Source organism: Orycteropus afer, unplaced genomic scaffold (assembly GCF_000298275.1).
Source record: "Orycteropus afer afer isolate SDZICR_OR568_19922 unplaced genomic scaffold, OryAfe1.0 scaffold00199, whole genome shotgun sequence".
Lineage (NCBI taxonomy): Eukaryota > Metazoa > Chordata > Mammalia > Tubulidentata > Orycteropodidae > Orycteropus > Orycteropus afer.
This window is the reverse complement of record NW_006921786.1, coordinates 1,302,251-1,319,625: the sequence shown is the minus strand read 5'-3', so window position 1 is coordinate 1,319,625 and position 17,375 is coordinate 1,302,251. Positions and strand designations below refer to the sequence as shown.

At 44.2% G+C, this 17,375-nt stretch overlaps 1 protein-coding gene across 1 annotated transcript in view; it reads left to right on the top strand.

Annotated features, from left to right (window-relative positions):
• The window catches only part of LOC103203082 (myosin-3), a 29,152-nt gene extending 12,104 nt beyond the window's left edge, over positions 1-17,048 (top strand). The window contains exons 15-39 of the mRNA XM_007948042.2: positions 26-96; positions 664-751; positions 846-963; positions 1,579-1,702; positions 1,809-1,945; positions 2,031-2,286; positions 3,182-3,424; positions 3,698-3,874; positions 4,136-4,281; positions 4,362-4,452; positions 4,863-5,252; positions 5,356-5,482; positions 6,988-7,106; positions 7,276-7,472; positions 9,032-9,215; positions 9,856-10,021; positions 11,330-11,454; positions 12,295-12,603; positions 12,721-12,924; positions 13,001-13,126; positions 14,503-14,673; positions 14,768-14,872; positions 15,240-15,335; positions 15,437-15,574; positions 17,022-17,048. Coding sequence (XP_007946233.1) covers positions 26-96; positions 664-751; positions 846-963; positions 1,579-1,702; positions 1,809-1,945; positions 2,031-2,286; positions 3,182-3,424; positions 3,698-3,874; positions 4,136-4,281; positions 4,362-4,452; positions 4,863-5,252; positions 5,356-5,482; positions 6,988-7,106; positions 7,276-7,472; positions 9,032-9,215; positions 9,856-10,021; positions 11,330-11,454; positions 12,295-12,603; positions 12,721-12,924; positions 13,001-13,126; positions 14,503-14,673; positions 14,768-14,872; positions 15,240-15,335; positions 15,437-15,574; positions 17,022-17,048 — 3,935 coding nt within the window. The remainder of the gene's footprint in view (positions 1-25; positions 97-663; positions 752-845; positions 964-1,578; positions 1,703-1,808; positions 1,946-2,030; positions 2,287-3,181; positions 3,425-3,697; positions 3,875-4,135; positions 4,282-4,361; positions 4,453-4,862; positions 5,253-5,355; positions 5,483-6,987; positions 7,107-7,275; positions 7,473-9,031; positions 9,216-9,855; positions 10,022-11,329; positions 11,455-12,294; positions 12,604-12,720; positions 12,925-13,000; positions 13,127-14,502; positions 14,674-14,767; positions 14,873-15,239; positions 15,336-15,436; positions 15,575-17,021) is intronic.
• Positions 17,049-17,375: the final 327 nt, after the last annotated feature.

The window sequence follows — 17,375 nt, the reverse complement described above, 5'->3', positions numbered from 1 at the left end:
ATGTGTTATGTTTTATTTCCTGCAGCAGATAGTGGAAAGAAGAAAGTCGCCAAGAAGAAGGGGTCTTCCTTCCAAACGGTCTCTGCCCTTTTCAGGGTAGGAAAAATACCACAGATTGTTTGCAATTAGTTTATGTTATCTCAAAATGAGCAATGTAGAATTTATGTAAGAATAGTAATGTTATCCTAATCTGATTACTGTCACCTAGTAAGGCTGAGTGGTGGTATATTAATATGGAAGCATGAGATTTAAAAAATGTAGGTCTAGAAGTTAATTATCATTTTGTACTACAACTAGCTGGGTTGGCTGGACTGGGAGGTGGGACCTCAGAACAAAAGGTCTAGTTTGTCTTAAGGATCCATGAAGTGGCACTTCTGGTTCCCAGTGGAGTTGGATATATCTCCTGAATTCGTTTCGGGAAGCATTTTGTACTTCATTTGTCTCTGGTTCACTATAGCTCTCGCCATAAACCAAAAAAACCCAAGCCAAACCCATTACTATTGAATCAATTACAACTCATAGTAACTATTAAAAAGAATGAGTTAATTTTACTATTCTTTAGAATTCATAATGAATTTAAAACATACATTTTATCTTTCATTACAACTTATCTCTGTGTTTATAAATGCCTATAGTAGGCTGTCAAATTCAATCTTCTTTTAGGAAAACCTGAACAAACTGATGTCAAATTTAAGAACAACTCACCCTCACTTTGTGCGCTGTATCATCCCCAATGAAACCAAAACCCCAGGTAAGACACCTGCTGACTCTCTAGGTGATTCTCAATGTTTAAGAATGTTTAAGAAATTGTGTGTGATGCTGGTGTTTTTTGCTTCTGTTCTCAGGGGCTATGGAACATAGCCTTGTTCTCCATCAGCTGAGGTGTAATGGTGTATTGGAAGGCATCCGCATTTGCAGGAAGGGATTCCCAAATAGGATTCTCTATGGGGATTTTAAACAAAGGTGTGTAGTATATAAACAAACATGTGTTCTATATTCTTCCTATATGTGCAAATGCTAGAGTTTGAAAGGAGAAAGATGTGTACGAAAAGACCCTTTTCCAAAGAACAATTATGGACTTCTAGGTAAAATGAATAACCTACCACTTGCCCAATGTATACGTAGTTGTTTCTACCTGTTTTCTCAGGAGCTTAACTTAGATACAATGAAGCACAAAAAGTCCTGGCCTAACAGTCAGGAGGAATCCCTGGATGATGCATGGCTGCTAACCAAAAGGTTAGAGTTTCAGAGTGCCTCCAAGGGGCCTCAGAAGAAAGGCTTGGTGATCTACTTCCAAAAAATCAATCATTGACAAACCTATGGAGCATAGTTTTACTCTGACACACATGGGGTCATCATGAGTCAGAATTGACTTGATGGCAACTGGTACTGGTACTGGTAAGACTCAGGAGGCCTAGATTCTAGGCCACTATATAGTTGTGTGGCTTTGGGCAGATTACTTCACCTCTCTGGACCTTGGTCTTATTGCCTTATCAGAAGAGAGGCTTGAACTAGATGGTTTCCAAAGTTTTTGCCTTTTCTAGCAATTTATGATGATTTCTGTGTCTACCATTTCAGATACCGAGTGTTGAATGCCAGTGCAATTCCTGAGGGACAATTTATTGACAGCAAGAAAGCTTGTGAAAAACTGTTGGCATCTATTGATATTGACCACACTCAGTACAAGTTCGGACATACCAAGGTTAGGCATCAGTTATAACAGATGCTGACCTATAGTCCTTTTATTAGTACAACTCCAGAAAACTGACCCATGATTCCCTTCTCCCCTCCCTCAACTTTTCTTCAAGGTGTTCTTCAAGGCTGGCTTGCTGGGAACGCTGGAAGAGATGCGAGATGACCGCTTGGCCAAACTAATCACCCGAACCCAAGCTGTGTGTAGAGGGTTTCTCATGCGGGTGGAATTCCAGAAGATGGTGCAGAGAAGGTCGAGCAGGGTCTCTGTTCAAACATGAGCTCTTTAGGGGAAAAGGATGAATCTCTTTTGGGAGTAACCAAGACTTTGTTTTTAGGGAGTCCATCTTCTGCATCCAGTACAACATTCGCTCATTCATGAATGTGAAGCACTGGCCTTGGATGAAACTGTTCTTCAAGATCAAGCCCCTCCTCAAGAGTGCAGAAACCGAGAAGGAGATGGCCACCATGAAGGAAGAGTTTGCAAAAACCAAAGAAGAGCTCGCCAAATCAGAGGCTAAACGGAAGGAGCTAGAGGAAAAGTTGGTGACTCTGGTACAAGAGAAAAATGACCTGCAGCTCCAAGTACAAGCTGTATGTATTTACTTTTTTTTTTACTTCTGTTGCTGTTGTTAGGTGTCATTGAGTGGATTCTAACTCATAGCAACCCTGTGTACAACAGAATGAAACACTGCCTGGTCCTGTACCATCCTCATGATCCTTGCTATGCTTGACCCCATCATTGCAGCTACTGTGTCAATCCATCTTGTTGAGGGTCTTCCTCTTTTTCTCTGACCCTTCACTTTACAAAGCACGATATGTTTCTTCAGCATCTGGTCCCTTCTAACAATGTGAATAAAGTAGGTGAGATGAAATCTGGCCATTCTAGCTTTTAAAGAGCATTCCAGCTGCACTTCTTTTGACTATGCAAAAGGCATTTGACTGTGTGGATCCATAACAAATTATGGGCAAGATTATGAAGAATGAGAGTTCCAGAACACTTAACTGTGCTCATGAGGAACCTATACATAAACCAAGAGGGCATTATTCAAATAGAACAAGAGAATACTGCATGCTTTAAATTCAGAAATGGTTGTGCATCAGGGTTGTATCCTTTCACCCTTTTCACTTCTGTTGTTGTTGTTGTCATGTGCCACCAAGTCGGCTCTGACTCATAGCAACCCCTCCTTGGGTTTCCAAGGCGGTATCATTATGGAAGTAGATTGCCCAACCTTCTTTCCAAGGAATGAATGGCTGATGGGTTTGAACCTCCAGCCTTCTGATTAGCAGTCAAGTGCCTTAGGCACTATGCTATCAGAGCTCCTTTTTTACTTCTAGATTTGATTATACAGGAAAATTAGATTATTTGCAGGGATTTTTCCTTTCCATTTGGGATATTTTATAAAGGACTTTATATACAACCAAATGCTGGAATGTCACAAGCCTTATCTCATTAAAGAACATTATAATTATTTAATTTTTTTTAAAGGAAAGTGAAAACTTGTTGGATGCTGAAGAAAGATGTGACCAACTGATCAAAGCCAAATTCCAGCTTGAGGCCAAAATCAAAGAGGTGACTGAGAGAGCTGAGGATGAGGAAGAGATCAATGCTGAGCTGACGGCCAAAAAGAGGAAACTGGAGGATGAATGTTCAGAGCTCAAGAAAGACATAGATGACCTTGAGCTGACACTGGCCAAGGTTGAAAAGGAGAAGCATGCTACGGAGAACAAGGTATTCTCTTTGTGGGTCTTTCTAGCCTGATGTAGTTATTGCTGACCAAACTTTATTTCTCCTTATAATTGCTTGTGGCATAGTGCCTGAGGCATCTGACTGCTAACCAGAAGGCTGAGGGTTCAAACCCACTGGCCACTCCTCAGAAGGAAGGTTGGGCAATCTACTTCAGTAGTGATATCTCCTTGGAAACCAAAGGAGGGGTCGCTATGAGTCGGATCTGACTCAACAGCAGTGCGTTCGTGTGCGTAATTGCTTGTGGTTTCTTCTTAGGTTAAAAACCTTACTGAGGAACTTGCTGGGTTGGATGAAACAATCGCAAAGTTAACTAGAGAGAAGAAAGCCCTCCAAGAGGCCCATCAGCAGACCCTGGATGACCTCCAAGCTGAAGAAGACAAGGTCAATTCTTTGAGCAAAATCAAGAGCAAACTAGAACAACAAGTCGATGATGTAAGTAAATAATGCCTAAGGCACTTGACTGCTAACCAGAAGGCTGGTGGTTCAAACCCACCAGCCACTCCTCGGAAGGAAGGTTGGGCAATCTACTTCCGTAGTGATACTGCCTCGGAAACACAAGGAGGGGTCACTATGAGTCAGGTCTGACTCAATGGTACATAACAACAACAACAACAGGCCTTCAAGGTTCTAATAGTCCTCAAGCATCCTCTGGTGCAAGGCATTTATTCTTAAAAGAAATGGTGACTTTTTCAGCTGGAAAGCTCCTTAGAACAAGAAAAGAAGCTCCGTGTGGACCTGGAAAGGAACAAAAGGAAGCTTGAGGGAGACTTGAAGCTTGCCCAAGAGTCCATATTAGATCTGGAGAATGATAAGCAGCAGCTGGATGAAAGACTCAAGAAGTATGTCCTAAAACCACTGATTCCAATTTTACAAGTTATTGTGTATTTTGTTTTCATGGAGTCTACATTTCACCTTACAGGAAGGATTTTGAATATAGTCAACTACAAAGCAAAGTGGAAGATGAACAGACTTTGGGCCTCCAGTTTCAGAAGAAAATCAAAGAACTCCAGGTAAGAGGGATTTTTTTCTTTTCAATGTGGGGTCATGCATTGTAGGCTGGCTACTGTCTGTTGTAAGCCACGTGGAGCAACCAACCGCGCAGGATCATGGGTCAGCCTGCCAAATTGATTTTGTGTTTTCTAGACTGGTATAGCAGTGCTGAACAAATATTCCATAACTTTTAAAAAATACATAATTAAAACATTTTTGGTCAATATTTAATTGAATGGAAAAATATCCTGGATTGATCACTGCAGGGGTAATGAATGTATTGGAGCAAGAAAAAAATCATGTTAAAGGAAAAGGACAACATTCATATTTCTCTGAATGAAGTCCAAGAATTGATTTGTATAAAGGGAATGGAAACTGGCATGTCCTTGATATTCAGAGTCTTTCTGGGGTGACTGGCTGCCCTCTGCAGGCTCGAATAGAGGAGCTGGAAGAAGAGATTGAGGCAGAGCGGGCGACCCGTGCCAAGACAGAGAAACAGCGCAGTGACTATGCCCGGGAACTGGAGGAGCTGAGTGAGCGGCTGGAGGAGGCGGGAGGTGTCACCTCCACCCAAATAGAACTGAACAAGAAGCGAGAGACCGAGTTCCTGAAATTGCGCAGGGACCTGGAGGAGGCCACCTTGCAGCATGAGGCCATGGTTGCTACGCTGAGAAAGAAGCACGCAGACAGTGCTGCCGAGCTTGGGGAGCAGATCGACAACCTGCAGCGGGTCAAGCAGAAGCTGGAGAAGGAGAAGAGCGAGCTCAAACTTGAGATTGACGACCTCTCCAGCAATGTGGAGAGCGTGTCGAAATCTAAGGTGCTCGGGCAGGCCACCACCCAATGCTTTTGATAAAATAGCTATCTATGATTATTACAATTGGAATACTAACTTAATTCCCCCTCCCCCTTCAATTCTTTAGGCAAATCTGGAAAAAATATGCCGAACTCTGGAGGATCAGTTAAGTGAGTCTAGGAGTAAGAATGAGGAAATTCAAAGGAGCTTGAGTGAACAGACGACACAGAAGTCTCGTCTTCAGACTGAGGCTGGTGAGGAATGTGCAGGAAATGGGGAAGGGCAAAACCTCACGAACATCTCAAAGGGGCAAGTGGTCAAAAAGAAGGGGCAGAATTTGTTCTGGGGAGAATTTCTAGGAGAGTATATTTTCAAGGAAAATTAATTGAAATATTCCATAATAACAGCCAAATATCCTGAAGGAGGATATTTAGAGTTCAGTAAAAACAGGAGTAAGAGGAAGACCAGAACAAGAAGAGACTCAAGGTATCATCTAGATCAAATACTTTCAAAAGCAATATAACCTTGAAGCAAACAGAATCTAAAGGGCAGAATCAGAACTAAAACAAAGTCCTGGGGCTTTCTACTTATTAAAAAAAAAACAAAAAAACTTGTTGACATTGAATCAATACTGATTCATAGTGATACTACAGGACAGAGTAGAAATAACCCATAGGTTTTCCAAGGCTGTAAATCTTTACAGAAGCAGACTGGCACATCTTTCTTTCTTGGAGAGGCTAGGTTCAAACTGCCAACCTTTAGGTTAGCAGCTGAGCACTGTAACCGTGGCACCACCAGGGCTCCTCCTACTTCTTGCTGCACGTTAATCGAGTGATTCAGTGTCTGCATCCAAGTGTTTTAGAATAATTATTTTCTCAAGACAGAATCTAAATTCTTTCAAGAGGTGAATTTGGTTTATAATAACTGATATAAAAGACACTGAGAAAAATACTCGATGTCCACAGGTCCTTGGAATAATAAAAATACTGAAGAACGTTATCTGGTAGGGTTGCTTGGAAAATGTGGCTCGACCTAGAGCTAGTCCTTTGGCCCATGATCACAGGTGCTAACAGCCACAACCAAGACAACTAAGAAAAGATGTTTCGTTGCCACTGCTACAATAATCCTGGGGGATTTACTTCTGGAATCATAAAGTATCCCTCCTATTTTTAAATCTCTTACCTTTATAACATAGAAACCTGAACTTACCCTCTTAAGAGTCTAACTCACATTGCTAGAGGTATAAAGTCCTCAAGAAAGCAGTTATTCCTTAATGACAAAACCAACCAACAGTTGGAAACACCAGCCAGTGGCAGGCCTGATGGGAGTTGTTAGGTGCTTCCAGTAATGTTTCAAATTTGCAGTTGTTCTTAATTGACAGACATCACTCCAAATTTCCAGTAGTTTACAACAATATTGTACCAAACCAAAACCAAACTCACTGCCGTCGGGTCGGATCCGACTCATAGCGACCCCTCCTTGAGTTTCCGAGACTGTATCACTACGGAAATAGATTGCCTAATCTTCCTTCCAAGGAGGGGCTGGTGGGTTTGAACTGCCAGCCTTCTGATTAGCAGTCAAATGCCTTAGGCACTACACCACCAGAGCTCCCAAATAGTTTCCTTCTATGGGTCCCTTCTCTCCCAGGAAGGGACCACGCCTTATAATTTGCTCTTTCCCCATCTTTTAGACAAGTCCTTACAAATAGTAGGAGCTTTATATTTGTGCATATAATGAAAATATTTCCTTTTTGACACAGGTGAGCTGGGTCGTCAACTGGAAGAAAAGGAAAGTATAGTATCCCAACTTTCCAGAAGCAAGCAGGCCTTTACCCAACAAATAGAAGAGCTCAAAAGGCAGTTAGAGGAAGAGAACAAGGTATGTTGTCTGAGGGAGTTCTTGCTTGATCCAGCTTTCAAATAACACTTGCAGAAACAAAAGCCATTTTATTCAGTAGATGATGAGAACAGGAACGGACATTGGTTGTACTGGGTACATGGCATTGACTTGAATCTGCTGGTACCCTACTCTTTCTCGACTTCTGCAGGCCAAGAATGCCCTGGCCCATGCCCTGCAGTCCTCACGTCACGACTGTGACCTGCTGCGTGAACAGTATGAGGAGGAGCAGGAATCCAAGGCTGAGCTGCAGAGATCACTGTCCAAGGCCAACAGTGAGGTTGCCCAGTGGAGGACCAAGTATGAGACAGATGCCATCCAGCGTACAGAGGAGCTGGAGGAGGCCAAGTATGCAATGCTATCTATGTGCCTTCAGGAAAACTAGAACCCTTAATGAATCACATGATAGAGATCACTGGATATAGAATAATTTGGGAATGGATTTGCCTTGTTATGAGATGTTTCCTCATCTCATTTGTCTTTTAATGCAGTAATATTCTATTAGAGGGATCTGGTGTTAGCACATTTCATTAAGAAAAACAGCTTTGATCTTGGTTAGAGACAAGGCAGGGTATTGATCACTGATTCTTGGCAGACAAATTCTTCTGGGATGATGGAAGGAAACGGTACACCTACTGCTCACTTATCAACTCACTCATTATCTGACATTTCACATTTAAGATAATAGTAAAAAATCTATCCAACTGTTTTGAGCATTGACAATGTATGTCTGGCAATAATGAGCACCTAGGTGTATGTCAGAGTCCCTGACATGTCTCCCTTGCTTACATGTAGACAGGAAGCTCCTATTGCATAGTGTTTCACTGCCTGGGAGGGGAGAGGAGATGTGATCTCCCAGAGCCACTGGGGTGTTGGACAGAGACAAGGAGGGGTAGAGTGGGGCTAGCAGGGATGAGACACTGTCAGGCAAGACACTGTCAGACACCTGGTGGCAGTGGCAGTCAGTGTTCTGAAGGTGGTCTGTCCTTGGGGCTGGGAAGGAAGCAAGACCCTCGGGTCTGGCTCCAGCTCCCAGACCCAAGAGGCAACAGGGCTGGGCCAGACCATGGTCGGAAACAGCCTTGAGATGTGGCACTTGGGTGCCTGGGTCCCTGCTTTAGCTGACTGCCACCTGTGCAGCCCTTACGCTTCTTCAATGCCCCCTCTTACGCAGGCATAGGTGAAGGCAAGGCAGGCTATCTGCATGGGGGTAGGGTCAGCGAATAAGTGCCCAGAGGCAGTTGTAGTTTAAGGTCAAGGGCAGAGGCCAGGCCTGGCCATCATATCCTTGGAGGAAATTCTGGATTGTCTACTCTCATGGGAACATGGGGGCAAAGGGGGGCAGGGTCATCCACTGATAGCTGGAGGATGCTCAGATGAGAGGCCAGTGGGGGAACCCAGTGGGCAGTGTGCACCCCTCTGCTCTGTGGCAACAAGGCCCTTCTGGTCACTGACAGAGAGCCCCTGCCCCCAAGAAAGCTATCAAGGGCATTGGGGGTTGTTGAGGTAATGAGCCAGTGCCACCCATCTTAGAAATATGATAAGGGCAGGAGAGGGACGGGACCCTGGGGATGAGGAGGGGGCAGCATTTGGGCCATTCTGACACTGTAAGACTAGGAAGTTATCCCCTGTGGGCAGAAGTGGGGGTCAAGCTCTCCTGAGGTAACATTGGTGGCGGTGGCAGGTGACCTCAGCAGGGGCCCAGCAGGATGTTCAAAGTACAGGTGAAGGGGTGAGGTGATGTGGTCATCCTCTGTTTTCACATACTGCCATCTCTATGGAAGGAGATTGCCCAGTCTTCCTTCCAAGGAGTGGCTGGTGGGTTTGAACCACCAGCCTCCTGGTTAGCAGTCAAATGCCTTAGGCACTACGCCAACTACAGCTCCCTCTCTTTTATTTTCCTTTAGGAAAAAACTTGCTCAGCGCCTTCAAGATTCTGAGGAACAGGTTGAGGCAGTGAATGCTAAATGTGCTTCCTTGGAGAAGACCAAGCAGAGGCTGCAAGGAGAGGTCGAGGATCTGATGGTTGATGTTGAAAGAGCCAACTCCGTGGCCGCTGCCCTGGACAAGAAGCAGAGGAACTTTGACAAAGTATGTGGTCTGCTCTATGCTGGGAATGCCTAATGGTCATGGAAGTAGGAGACCAGGTCCAGTCCTGCCTCTGCCACCGCTAGCCATGTGACCTTGGGCATGTCCTTGAACTTGACTGGGCTGTGGTCTCCTCATCTGTAGAATAGATTAGGAATGGGATGGGGGTCAAGGTCCCTTTTAAACATTGTCAGTGGAAATGAACCATTTTCTTCTACAAAGCTGTTCAAACATTTTGCCTTTCACCATATTGCTGGTCCACCTGAGCTAACATATGGGAATGGAATCTAACTTAGGCTCCATTAAGAGGCTTCCTGGAAGCCCTCCTTTCAGTATGGCCTGTAAGGTTGAGCCAGTGTTTTAGTGAAATATTTAAAAGTGAAGAGCCATTTTCACATTAGGAAAAGGGCACCTATGTCCAGCTGATTTCTTCTCTAAGGATCTATTTGCTTGTTGGAGATAATTGCTACTGGTTAGTTATCTTGAGTAAATTGATGAAATTAAATCTTGGTTAGTCTAAGAATCAAGAACAAGGAGCCAGTCAAATCCAAGCCCAGCCCTAACTCTAAGAGTACTTGTTATATTGAGTTAGAAGTTTGGAGAAGTGCTAATAAATGGGGTACCTCCCATCCTGATGTTTCAGGTGCTAGCTGAATGGAGGACCAAGTGTGAGGAGAGCCAAGCAGAGCTGGAGGCATCTCTGAAGGAGTCCCGCTCCCTGAGCACTGAGCTCTTCAAGTTGAAAAATGCCTACGAGGAAGCCTTAGATCAACTTGAAACTGTGAAGCGAGAAAATAAGAACTTAGAGCGTAAGCCATTTGAAGCCATCTGAAATCTCCTACCTTCACACTCTATTGCCAGAGAGTGTGCTAGAGTGGGCATGACTTCATTACTCAGATCATGCCCTCAGACCCACTCATTCCCTGCATGCATGCCGTTATTGCATGCCCAGAAAAAGTTCATTATCCTAGGGCTTATTGGGTGACACAAACTGTTTGCCCTTGACTATTGACCTAAAGGTTGATGGTTCAAACCAACCCAGTAGCACTATGCAAGAAAGGTCTGGCAATCTGCTTTCACAAAGATTATAGCCAAGAAAACCTTACGGAACAGTTCTACTCCGTAACGTGGGGTCATCATGTGTTGGAATCAACTAAAAGGAAATGGGTTTGGTTCTCTTATATATACAGTGGAGTCCTAGGGTGGTGCAAATGGTTAGTGCACATGGCTGCTAACTAAAAGGTTGGAGATTCGAGTCCACCCAGAGGTGTCTCAGAAGAAAGACCTCGTGATCTCCTTCCAAAAAACCAGTGATTGAAAACCTTGTGGAGCACACTTCTACTCTGACACATGGGTCACTATGAGTTGGAGTTGACTCCATGGCAACTCCTGGTTTTACATACAGTCTGTTAGTCCTCTAGTGCTGCTCTAACAGAAAATACCACAAATGGATAGTTTTTAACAAACAGGAATTTATTCTTGTACTGTTTAGGAGGCTAGAAGTGTGAGTTCAAAGTGCCAGCTCTAGGGGCTGTGTGAAAGCCCCTCGACCTTGGGCTTCAGCTCTGCCTCTTGCTCCTGGCCCACTGGAGCTGGAGGCTTCTCTTCACTCAGGCAGCTGCTGACCATCGAGTCTCACAAACCCAAGGTCAACAAGTAAAATGGCACAGTCCCCAAATTATCAAACCACATGGCAGGCCACTAATTCAAATCCATTAACAGTCCCAAGGTTGGCTGACATCATGGCAGGCTGCTGAACAATGACTAGGCTACATACAGGGTTCAGGCTTGCCTAAAGCTGCTGAGACCTTTCTTGGTGCTTCTTCTTATATGCTGGAAACAGACCACATCCCTAAGGCAGCAACTCAGCTGCTCCAGTAGATTCCACCATGGAATCTATTACCAGTCTCATCATGGGAAATAACTATATCCAGCTGCTAAGCCACTCAAAACCAGGCCTAGCCAAGTTGACATACAATTTAAATACCACACACAGTGTCTTATTTTTAGGAAACAGGATTTTAATAAACTAATTTAACAGCACTTAATTGGTGCTTACCATGCCAGGAAACCTGCAAAGAAGGGTTTGAATATAAGTGAATTTTGTTTCTTTACAGAGGAGATAGCAGATCTCACAGAACAAATTGCTGAAAATGGTAAAACCATCCATGAACTGGAGAAATCAAGAAAGCAGATGGAGTTGGAGAAGGCTGATGTCCAAATGGCTCTTGAGGAAGCAGAGGTGAGCAGCAACGCTGGGGAGGGAGTAGCAGATACAGATGTGATGATGGTAGAGCTGTGGCCTGGGAGGCTCACTGGCCCCACTCAGCTTCCGCATTTCCATCTCTATAAAATCACAGTTTTAATACTTGCTCCTTTCCTCTCAAATAGGGTAAGTGCAAGGCTGAGCGAAATAATGCCTGTGAATTATCTTGAATTTCTTGGAGAAAAGCATTGCATTAAAATGAGGTCAGAAAGGAGATTTTCACAAAAGTCGTAGATGAATTTAAAATATCTAAAAAGTGTTTTAAGCTTCTAAGAAATATGATTTAAATATGCAATCATTGTTTGATGGTTTAATAAAAAATAAATAACAATGAAACAGATTTTATTTCTGCACTGAATATAAATTAGGGACTTTTTTCTTTAGAAGTCATTTTGAATATCATAGACTTAGAGTTAGGAATGTTGTGGTTGTGAGCTGTCGCTCAGTTGGTTCCTGACTCATGGTGACCTCCTGTACAACAAATGAGACTGTTGTGATTCATAGGGTTTTCACTGGCTAATTTTCAGAAGTAGATTGCCAGGCCTTTCTTCCTAGTTCATCTTGGTCTGGACATTCCGCTGAAAACTGTTCAACATCACAGTAACATGCAAGCCTCTACTGACAGACGGGTGGTGGCCGCACATGAAGTGCATTGGCTGGGTATCAAACCTGGGTCCCCCATATGGAAAGCAAGAATTCTACCACTGAACTACCATTGCCCCTAGAGTTAGGAATAGTCCATTGCCATTTTGCTACACCAAAGGGTAGTGTGGCAGGCTTTCTACCACCACTGTACTCTTTCTGTTTTGCTTAAAGGCTGCTCTTGAGCATGAAGAAGCCAAGATCCTCCGAATCCAGCTTGAATTAACTCAAGTGAAGTCGGAAATTGATAGAAAGATTGCTGAGAAAGATGAAGAGATTGAGCAGCTGAAGAGGAACTACCAGAGGACGGTGGAAACAATGCAGAGTGCCCTGGACGCAGAGGTGCGGAGCAGGAACGAAGCCCTCAGGATCAAGAAGAAGATGGAAGGGGATCTAAATGAAATTGAGATCCAGCTCAGTCATGCCAACCGCCAGGCTGCTGAGACCCTGAAGCACCTCCGGAGTGTCCAGGGACAGCTGAAGGTTTGAGAAAGCTCCATGACAGACAACCTCCCATCCTCACATACTTGAAGACATAGATTAGGCTAGTGGTCCTAATGCCTCAACTTCATATAGAATTTTCCTTGTCTCTCTGGCTAGGATACCCAGCTCCACCTGGATGATGCTCTCCGGGGCCAGGAGGACCTGAAGGAGCAACTGGCAATTGTGGAACGCAGGGGCAACCTGCTGCAGGCCGAGGTGGAGGAACTGCGGGCCTCTTTGGAGCAGACAGAGCGAGCCCGGAAACTGGCTGAACAAGAGCTGCTGGATTCCAATGAGAGAGTGCAGCTTCTGCACACCCAGGTAATAAGAGGGAGAGGAAGAGACAAGAGCTATCGGGTACAGATCCACTACGGTAACATCACGCCTCTTGCCCTAGAACACCAGCCTCATCCACACCAAGAAGAAGCTGGAGACAGACGTCACACAGCTCCAAAGTGAGGTTGAAGATGCCAGCAGGGATGCAAGAAACGCTGAAGAGAAAGCAAAGAAAGCAATCACAGATGTAAGGCCTTTCCTTTCTGCCCGTTTGGCTGCTCAGTATTTCATTAAAGCCCTCTCCCCTGTCCCAAACCCGAGTTCTTTGATATAGGACAGGCTGAGGTCAGGATAAACATGGTGTGGCATTCTGCTCCACCTCCCCTGGAATTCAGCTTGTTCCCTACTGTGCATTTCAAAGTGGGCATGAGAATGGAGCATGGGAAAAAAAAAAAAAAAAAAAAGACAGGAAGGGATTCTATTCTGTTTCTTTCCTTATGCCCACTGAAAGTTATGCTCATCTTTCCTTCAACATCTGACAGATTCCAGATATGAAAATGAGACCCTCATATGTTAATATCCCACCAAATTTCACCTCCCATGAAGCCAGGTTCCATCCCACCCTCATCAAACCTTACTGCATCTCGGGGGGGGGGGGGGGGAGCTTCTCTCTGCTGTCCAAAGCTACAATAGCACCATCTGCTGCTGATGGGAGAACATCACTTCTCAACACCTGTTCTCCAGCACATTCACACCCCACAAGTCTCAAGAAGCCTTCCCTAATCTCACTATTCCCAAACCTGTGATGCTGGATATCAAGTCAGTCTCCTCTAAGTCTCAGGGGCCTTGGAAAATACAGGTTCTCTTTTCTATCTGAAAGTAGACAGTTGCTATGAAACCTTTCATAAGCCGAAATGGTGTAAAGTGAAGAAGCAATTACCATTAATTTACCTGGAAAAAATTTTTGAGCATTCCCAGACCCCAAAAATAACCTATCAAATTATACCTAACAACATGTAAAATCTAAAATAACACTGACATTTAGTGTTCACAGACATAGCTCAAAGCCATGGTGGCTTAATGCTGAGATGCCGAGTGTAGTTCCCTAAAAGAAACTGGGTGACACCACCCTTGCTGCTTGGAGTGTGTGCTACCTCTTTAATGGCTTGCTATAAAACAAACTCGCTAGTTTCATTTTTGGCCTTTTTTCTTAAAAGAGAAAATCCTCTTTGGATTTCTTTCTGTTAGTGGAAACAGGTGCTAATATAAGTCTTTTGCAAAAATGAAGTGGCATAAAGCAGGAGACACCTGTAGCTATGTTGTGTTCAATGGTGATAAATGAAAGAATTTTCTTAGAGAAGAATGAAGGTCCCAAGGAGGCCAGTTTTAAGAAAGGAAGAAACCATTTGTCCTCCAGCCATTAGGGGTGTCATTTCTTAGATTATTTCATACAACCGATACAGTTCTTCTCATATTCTGTGGTGGGAGGGTATGCCCAGCCACTGTCTTACCTACAGTCTTTGTTCCTTTCTCATGTCCCTGCTTCTCTGTAGTACCCAGGTTTTGGCAGCCCCAATGCACTTGACTTTGTCTGCCTCTTGGCGGGTGTGATTTGCTTTTCAGGCAGCCATAATGGCTGAGGAGCTGAAGAAGGAGCAGGACACCAGCGCCCACCTGGAGCGGATGAAGAAGAACTTGGAGCAGACGGTGAAGGACCTGCAGCACCGTTTGGATGAGGCTGAGCAGCTGGCCCTGAAGGGGGGCAAGAAGCAGATCCAGAAACTGGAGACGCGGGTACTTATGGGAAGAAGCCCAGCATAAGCAGAGCCTTCCAGACTCTCCCATTTATGCTACAGCTGTAAACCAATTTCCCAACCATTTCCTGCAGATCCGAGAGCTGGAGTTTGAGCTTGAAGGGGAGCAGAAGAAGAACACAGAATCTGTCAAGGGCCTGAGGAAATATGAGCGACGGGTCAAGGAGTTAACTTACCAGGTAAGTGGGAAGGGGAGTCTCTGGGTGATGCAAACACTTGGCTGCCAGCTGAAAGGCTGGAGGTTCAGGCATCTCAGAAGAAAGACCCAGCAATCTACTGAAAAATCCACCACTGAAAACCATAGAAAGTATGGTTCTACTCTGATACACGTGGGATTGTCATGAGTCAGACTCGACTTGACAGCAACTGATTTACAGGTTAAGTGACAAGAAATCCCTGTTGGTGTTTTCTCTGTACAGTGCAAACACCACCACGGAGTCTCTCACCAGAATACAGGTAGACATGCTTCAGCTCCAGAAAACTTGCAGGACCTTGTGCAACGATGCCCCATCCTCTGTAGCTACACTCCCATTTTCTCATTTTTAGAGTGAAGAGGACAGGAAGAATGTGCTGAGATTGCAGGATCTGGTGGATAAACTGCAAGTGAAAGTGAAATCCTACAAGAGGCAGGCTGAGGAGGCTGTAAGTCAGATCCGTTTGTGGCTTTGGAACAGCAACCTTTTCCAGTTCTCACAGCAAGGGAGGGGACACTGACCTTATTGGCCTGGACTGTTTGGTTTTAGGATGAACAAGCCAATGTTCATCTCACCAAATTCCGAAAAGCTCAACATGAGCTCGAGGAGGCTGAAGAGCGGGCTGATATTGCAGAATCTCAAGTCAATAAGCTTCGAGCTAAGACCCGAGACTTCACCTCCAGCAGGGTAAGTCCCTTCTGTCAGCATGAAGTGGAGAACAACAGAGAGGTGCTCCAGGAGCAGCTCCTGGGATGACTGGGAAGAACCCACAGTGACTGTTGAATGCTCTGACCTGGGAGGAATCTTAGACAATCCCTTATTTTAGAGATGGAGAACCTCAGACTCAGGAAGAAAAGAGGTTTTCTTGAAGTCATTAGCTGAGCAGTGGCAGAACTGGCTAGAACCCAGAACTATAGTCTAGGCCACAATAAATGATTAAAGACTCTGGAAACAACCTAAATGTCCATCAACAGATGAATAGATAAACAAGTGGTACACACAGACAACGGACTATTACTCTGCCATAAAGAGAAATAAATCCTGATACATGCTAAAACATGGATGAACCTCGAAAACATGATGCTGAGTAAAGTCAGTCACACAAGAACAAATATTGTCTGACCCCACTTACATGAAATATCTAGAATAGGCAAGTGTGCAGAGACCAAAGGTTTTTTTAGCAGCTGCTGATGTAGCAAGAAGGGAGTAAGAACATGCCATTGCTTCTGTGAAAGGTGATGGAAAACATCTGGAAATAGAGAGTGGTGATAATTGTACAACATGTTGCACATAATGTCATTGAGTTATACATGGGAAAAAATGTTGAAATGGTAATTGTTTCATGATGTATGTACCTAGCACAATTAAGGGAGCTCTGGGGGCATAGTGCCTAAGGCATCTGACTGCTAACCAGAAGGCTGGTGGTTCAAACCCACCAGACATTCCTTGGAGGGAAGATTGGGCAATCTACTTCTATATTGATACCACCTCAGAAACTCAAGGAGGGGTTGCTATGAGTCAGATCTGATTTGACAGCAGTGAATTTCATTTGGTTTTTTAGCACAATTAAGGAACCCTGGTGGCACATTGGTTAAGTGCTTGGCTGCTAATGGAAAGGTTGGGGATTTGAACCAAAGATGTGGCAGTCTGCTCTTATAAAGATTTATGGCCTTGGAAACCCAGCCTTGGAAATCCTGTGGGGCAGTTCTACTCTGTCCTATAGGGTTGCTATGAGTTGGAATCAACTTGATGGCAACAGGTAAAAAAAAAAAAAAAAATTAATCACGTTCCTGAAAAGGAATGAGTTCTGTCCCCCTGAGAGCACTCCAGCGCCCTCTGATGGCTGCTGTGGGAGTGCCTTCCAGAGCAGGCTGAGTATTAAGCTGTCAGCAGGTAAATAGCTGCAAGGAGTGAGTGGAGCTGTTTTCTCCAAAGAGTTCTGAGGGCCAGCTTCTCAGGCTCTGGGCAATTCCCTCTGTGTATGCACTTGTGTATTTTCTTGAGGTCCAAAAAATGTCCTTGTGTTCTCCTATGAAACGTGTAAGAGCAACTCCATGATGATTGTTACAAGAGGGACTAGGAAGAAATGTATCTCCACCATCTCACATAACTAACAATACCTATTCCTTTCCAGATGGTGGTCCATGAAAGTGAAGAGTGAAGGACACCCTTCTGGAACAGGACGGAAAATAGACAAAATGTATTATTTTCATGATTCCTGACCGCTTTTCACATGCAATAAACTTTACCTTGTTTTTGTTTTCAATTTTATTTTTTCCCCCTCCTCCCCATGCAGAAATGGTTCATAGTTTGGTGATTTTTATGCCTACTGTTGAAATCTCAGTAAGCAGATGGTTTTATGAATTCAATGGGTTTGTATATGTGGAGGGAGGAAGAGATTGCTTTTGGTTCAAATTTGAGATTAGAGTAGAAGGAAAAACTACTCCTAATACAGAACACTACTTTGAATAGGCAGATAGGGTGAGGA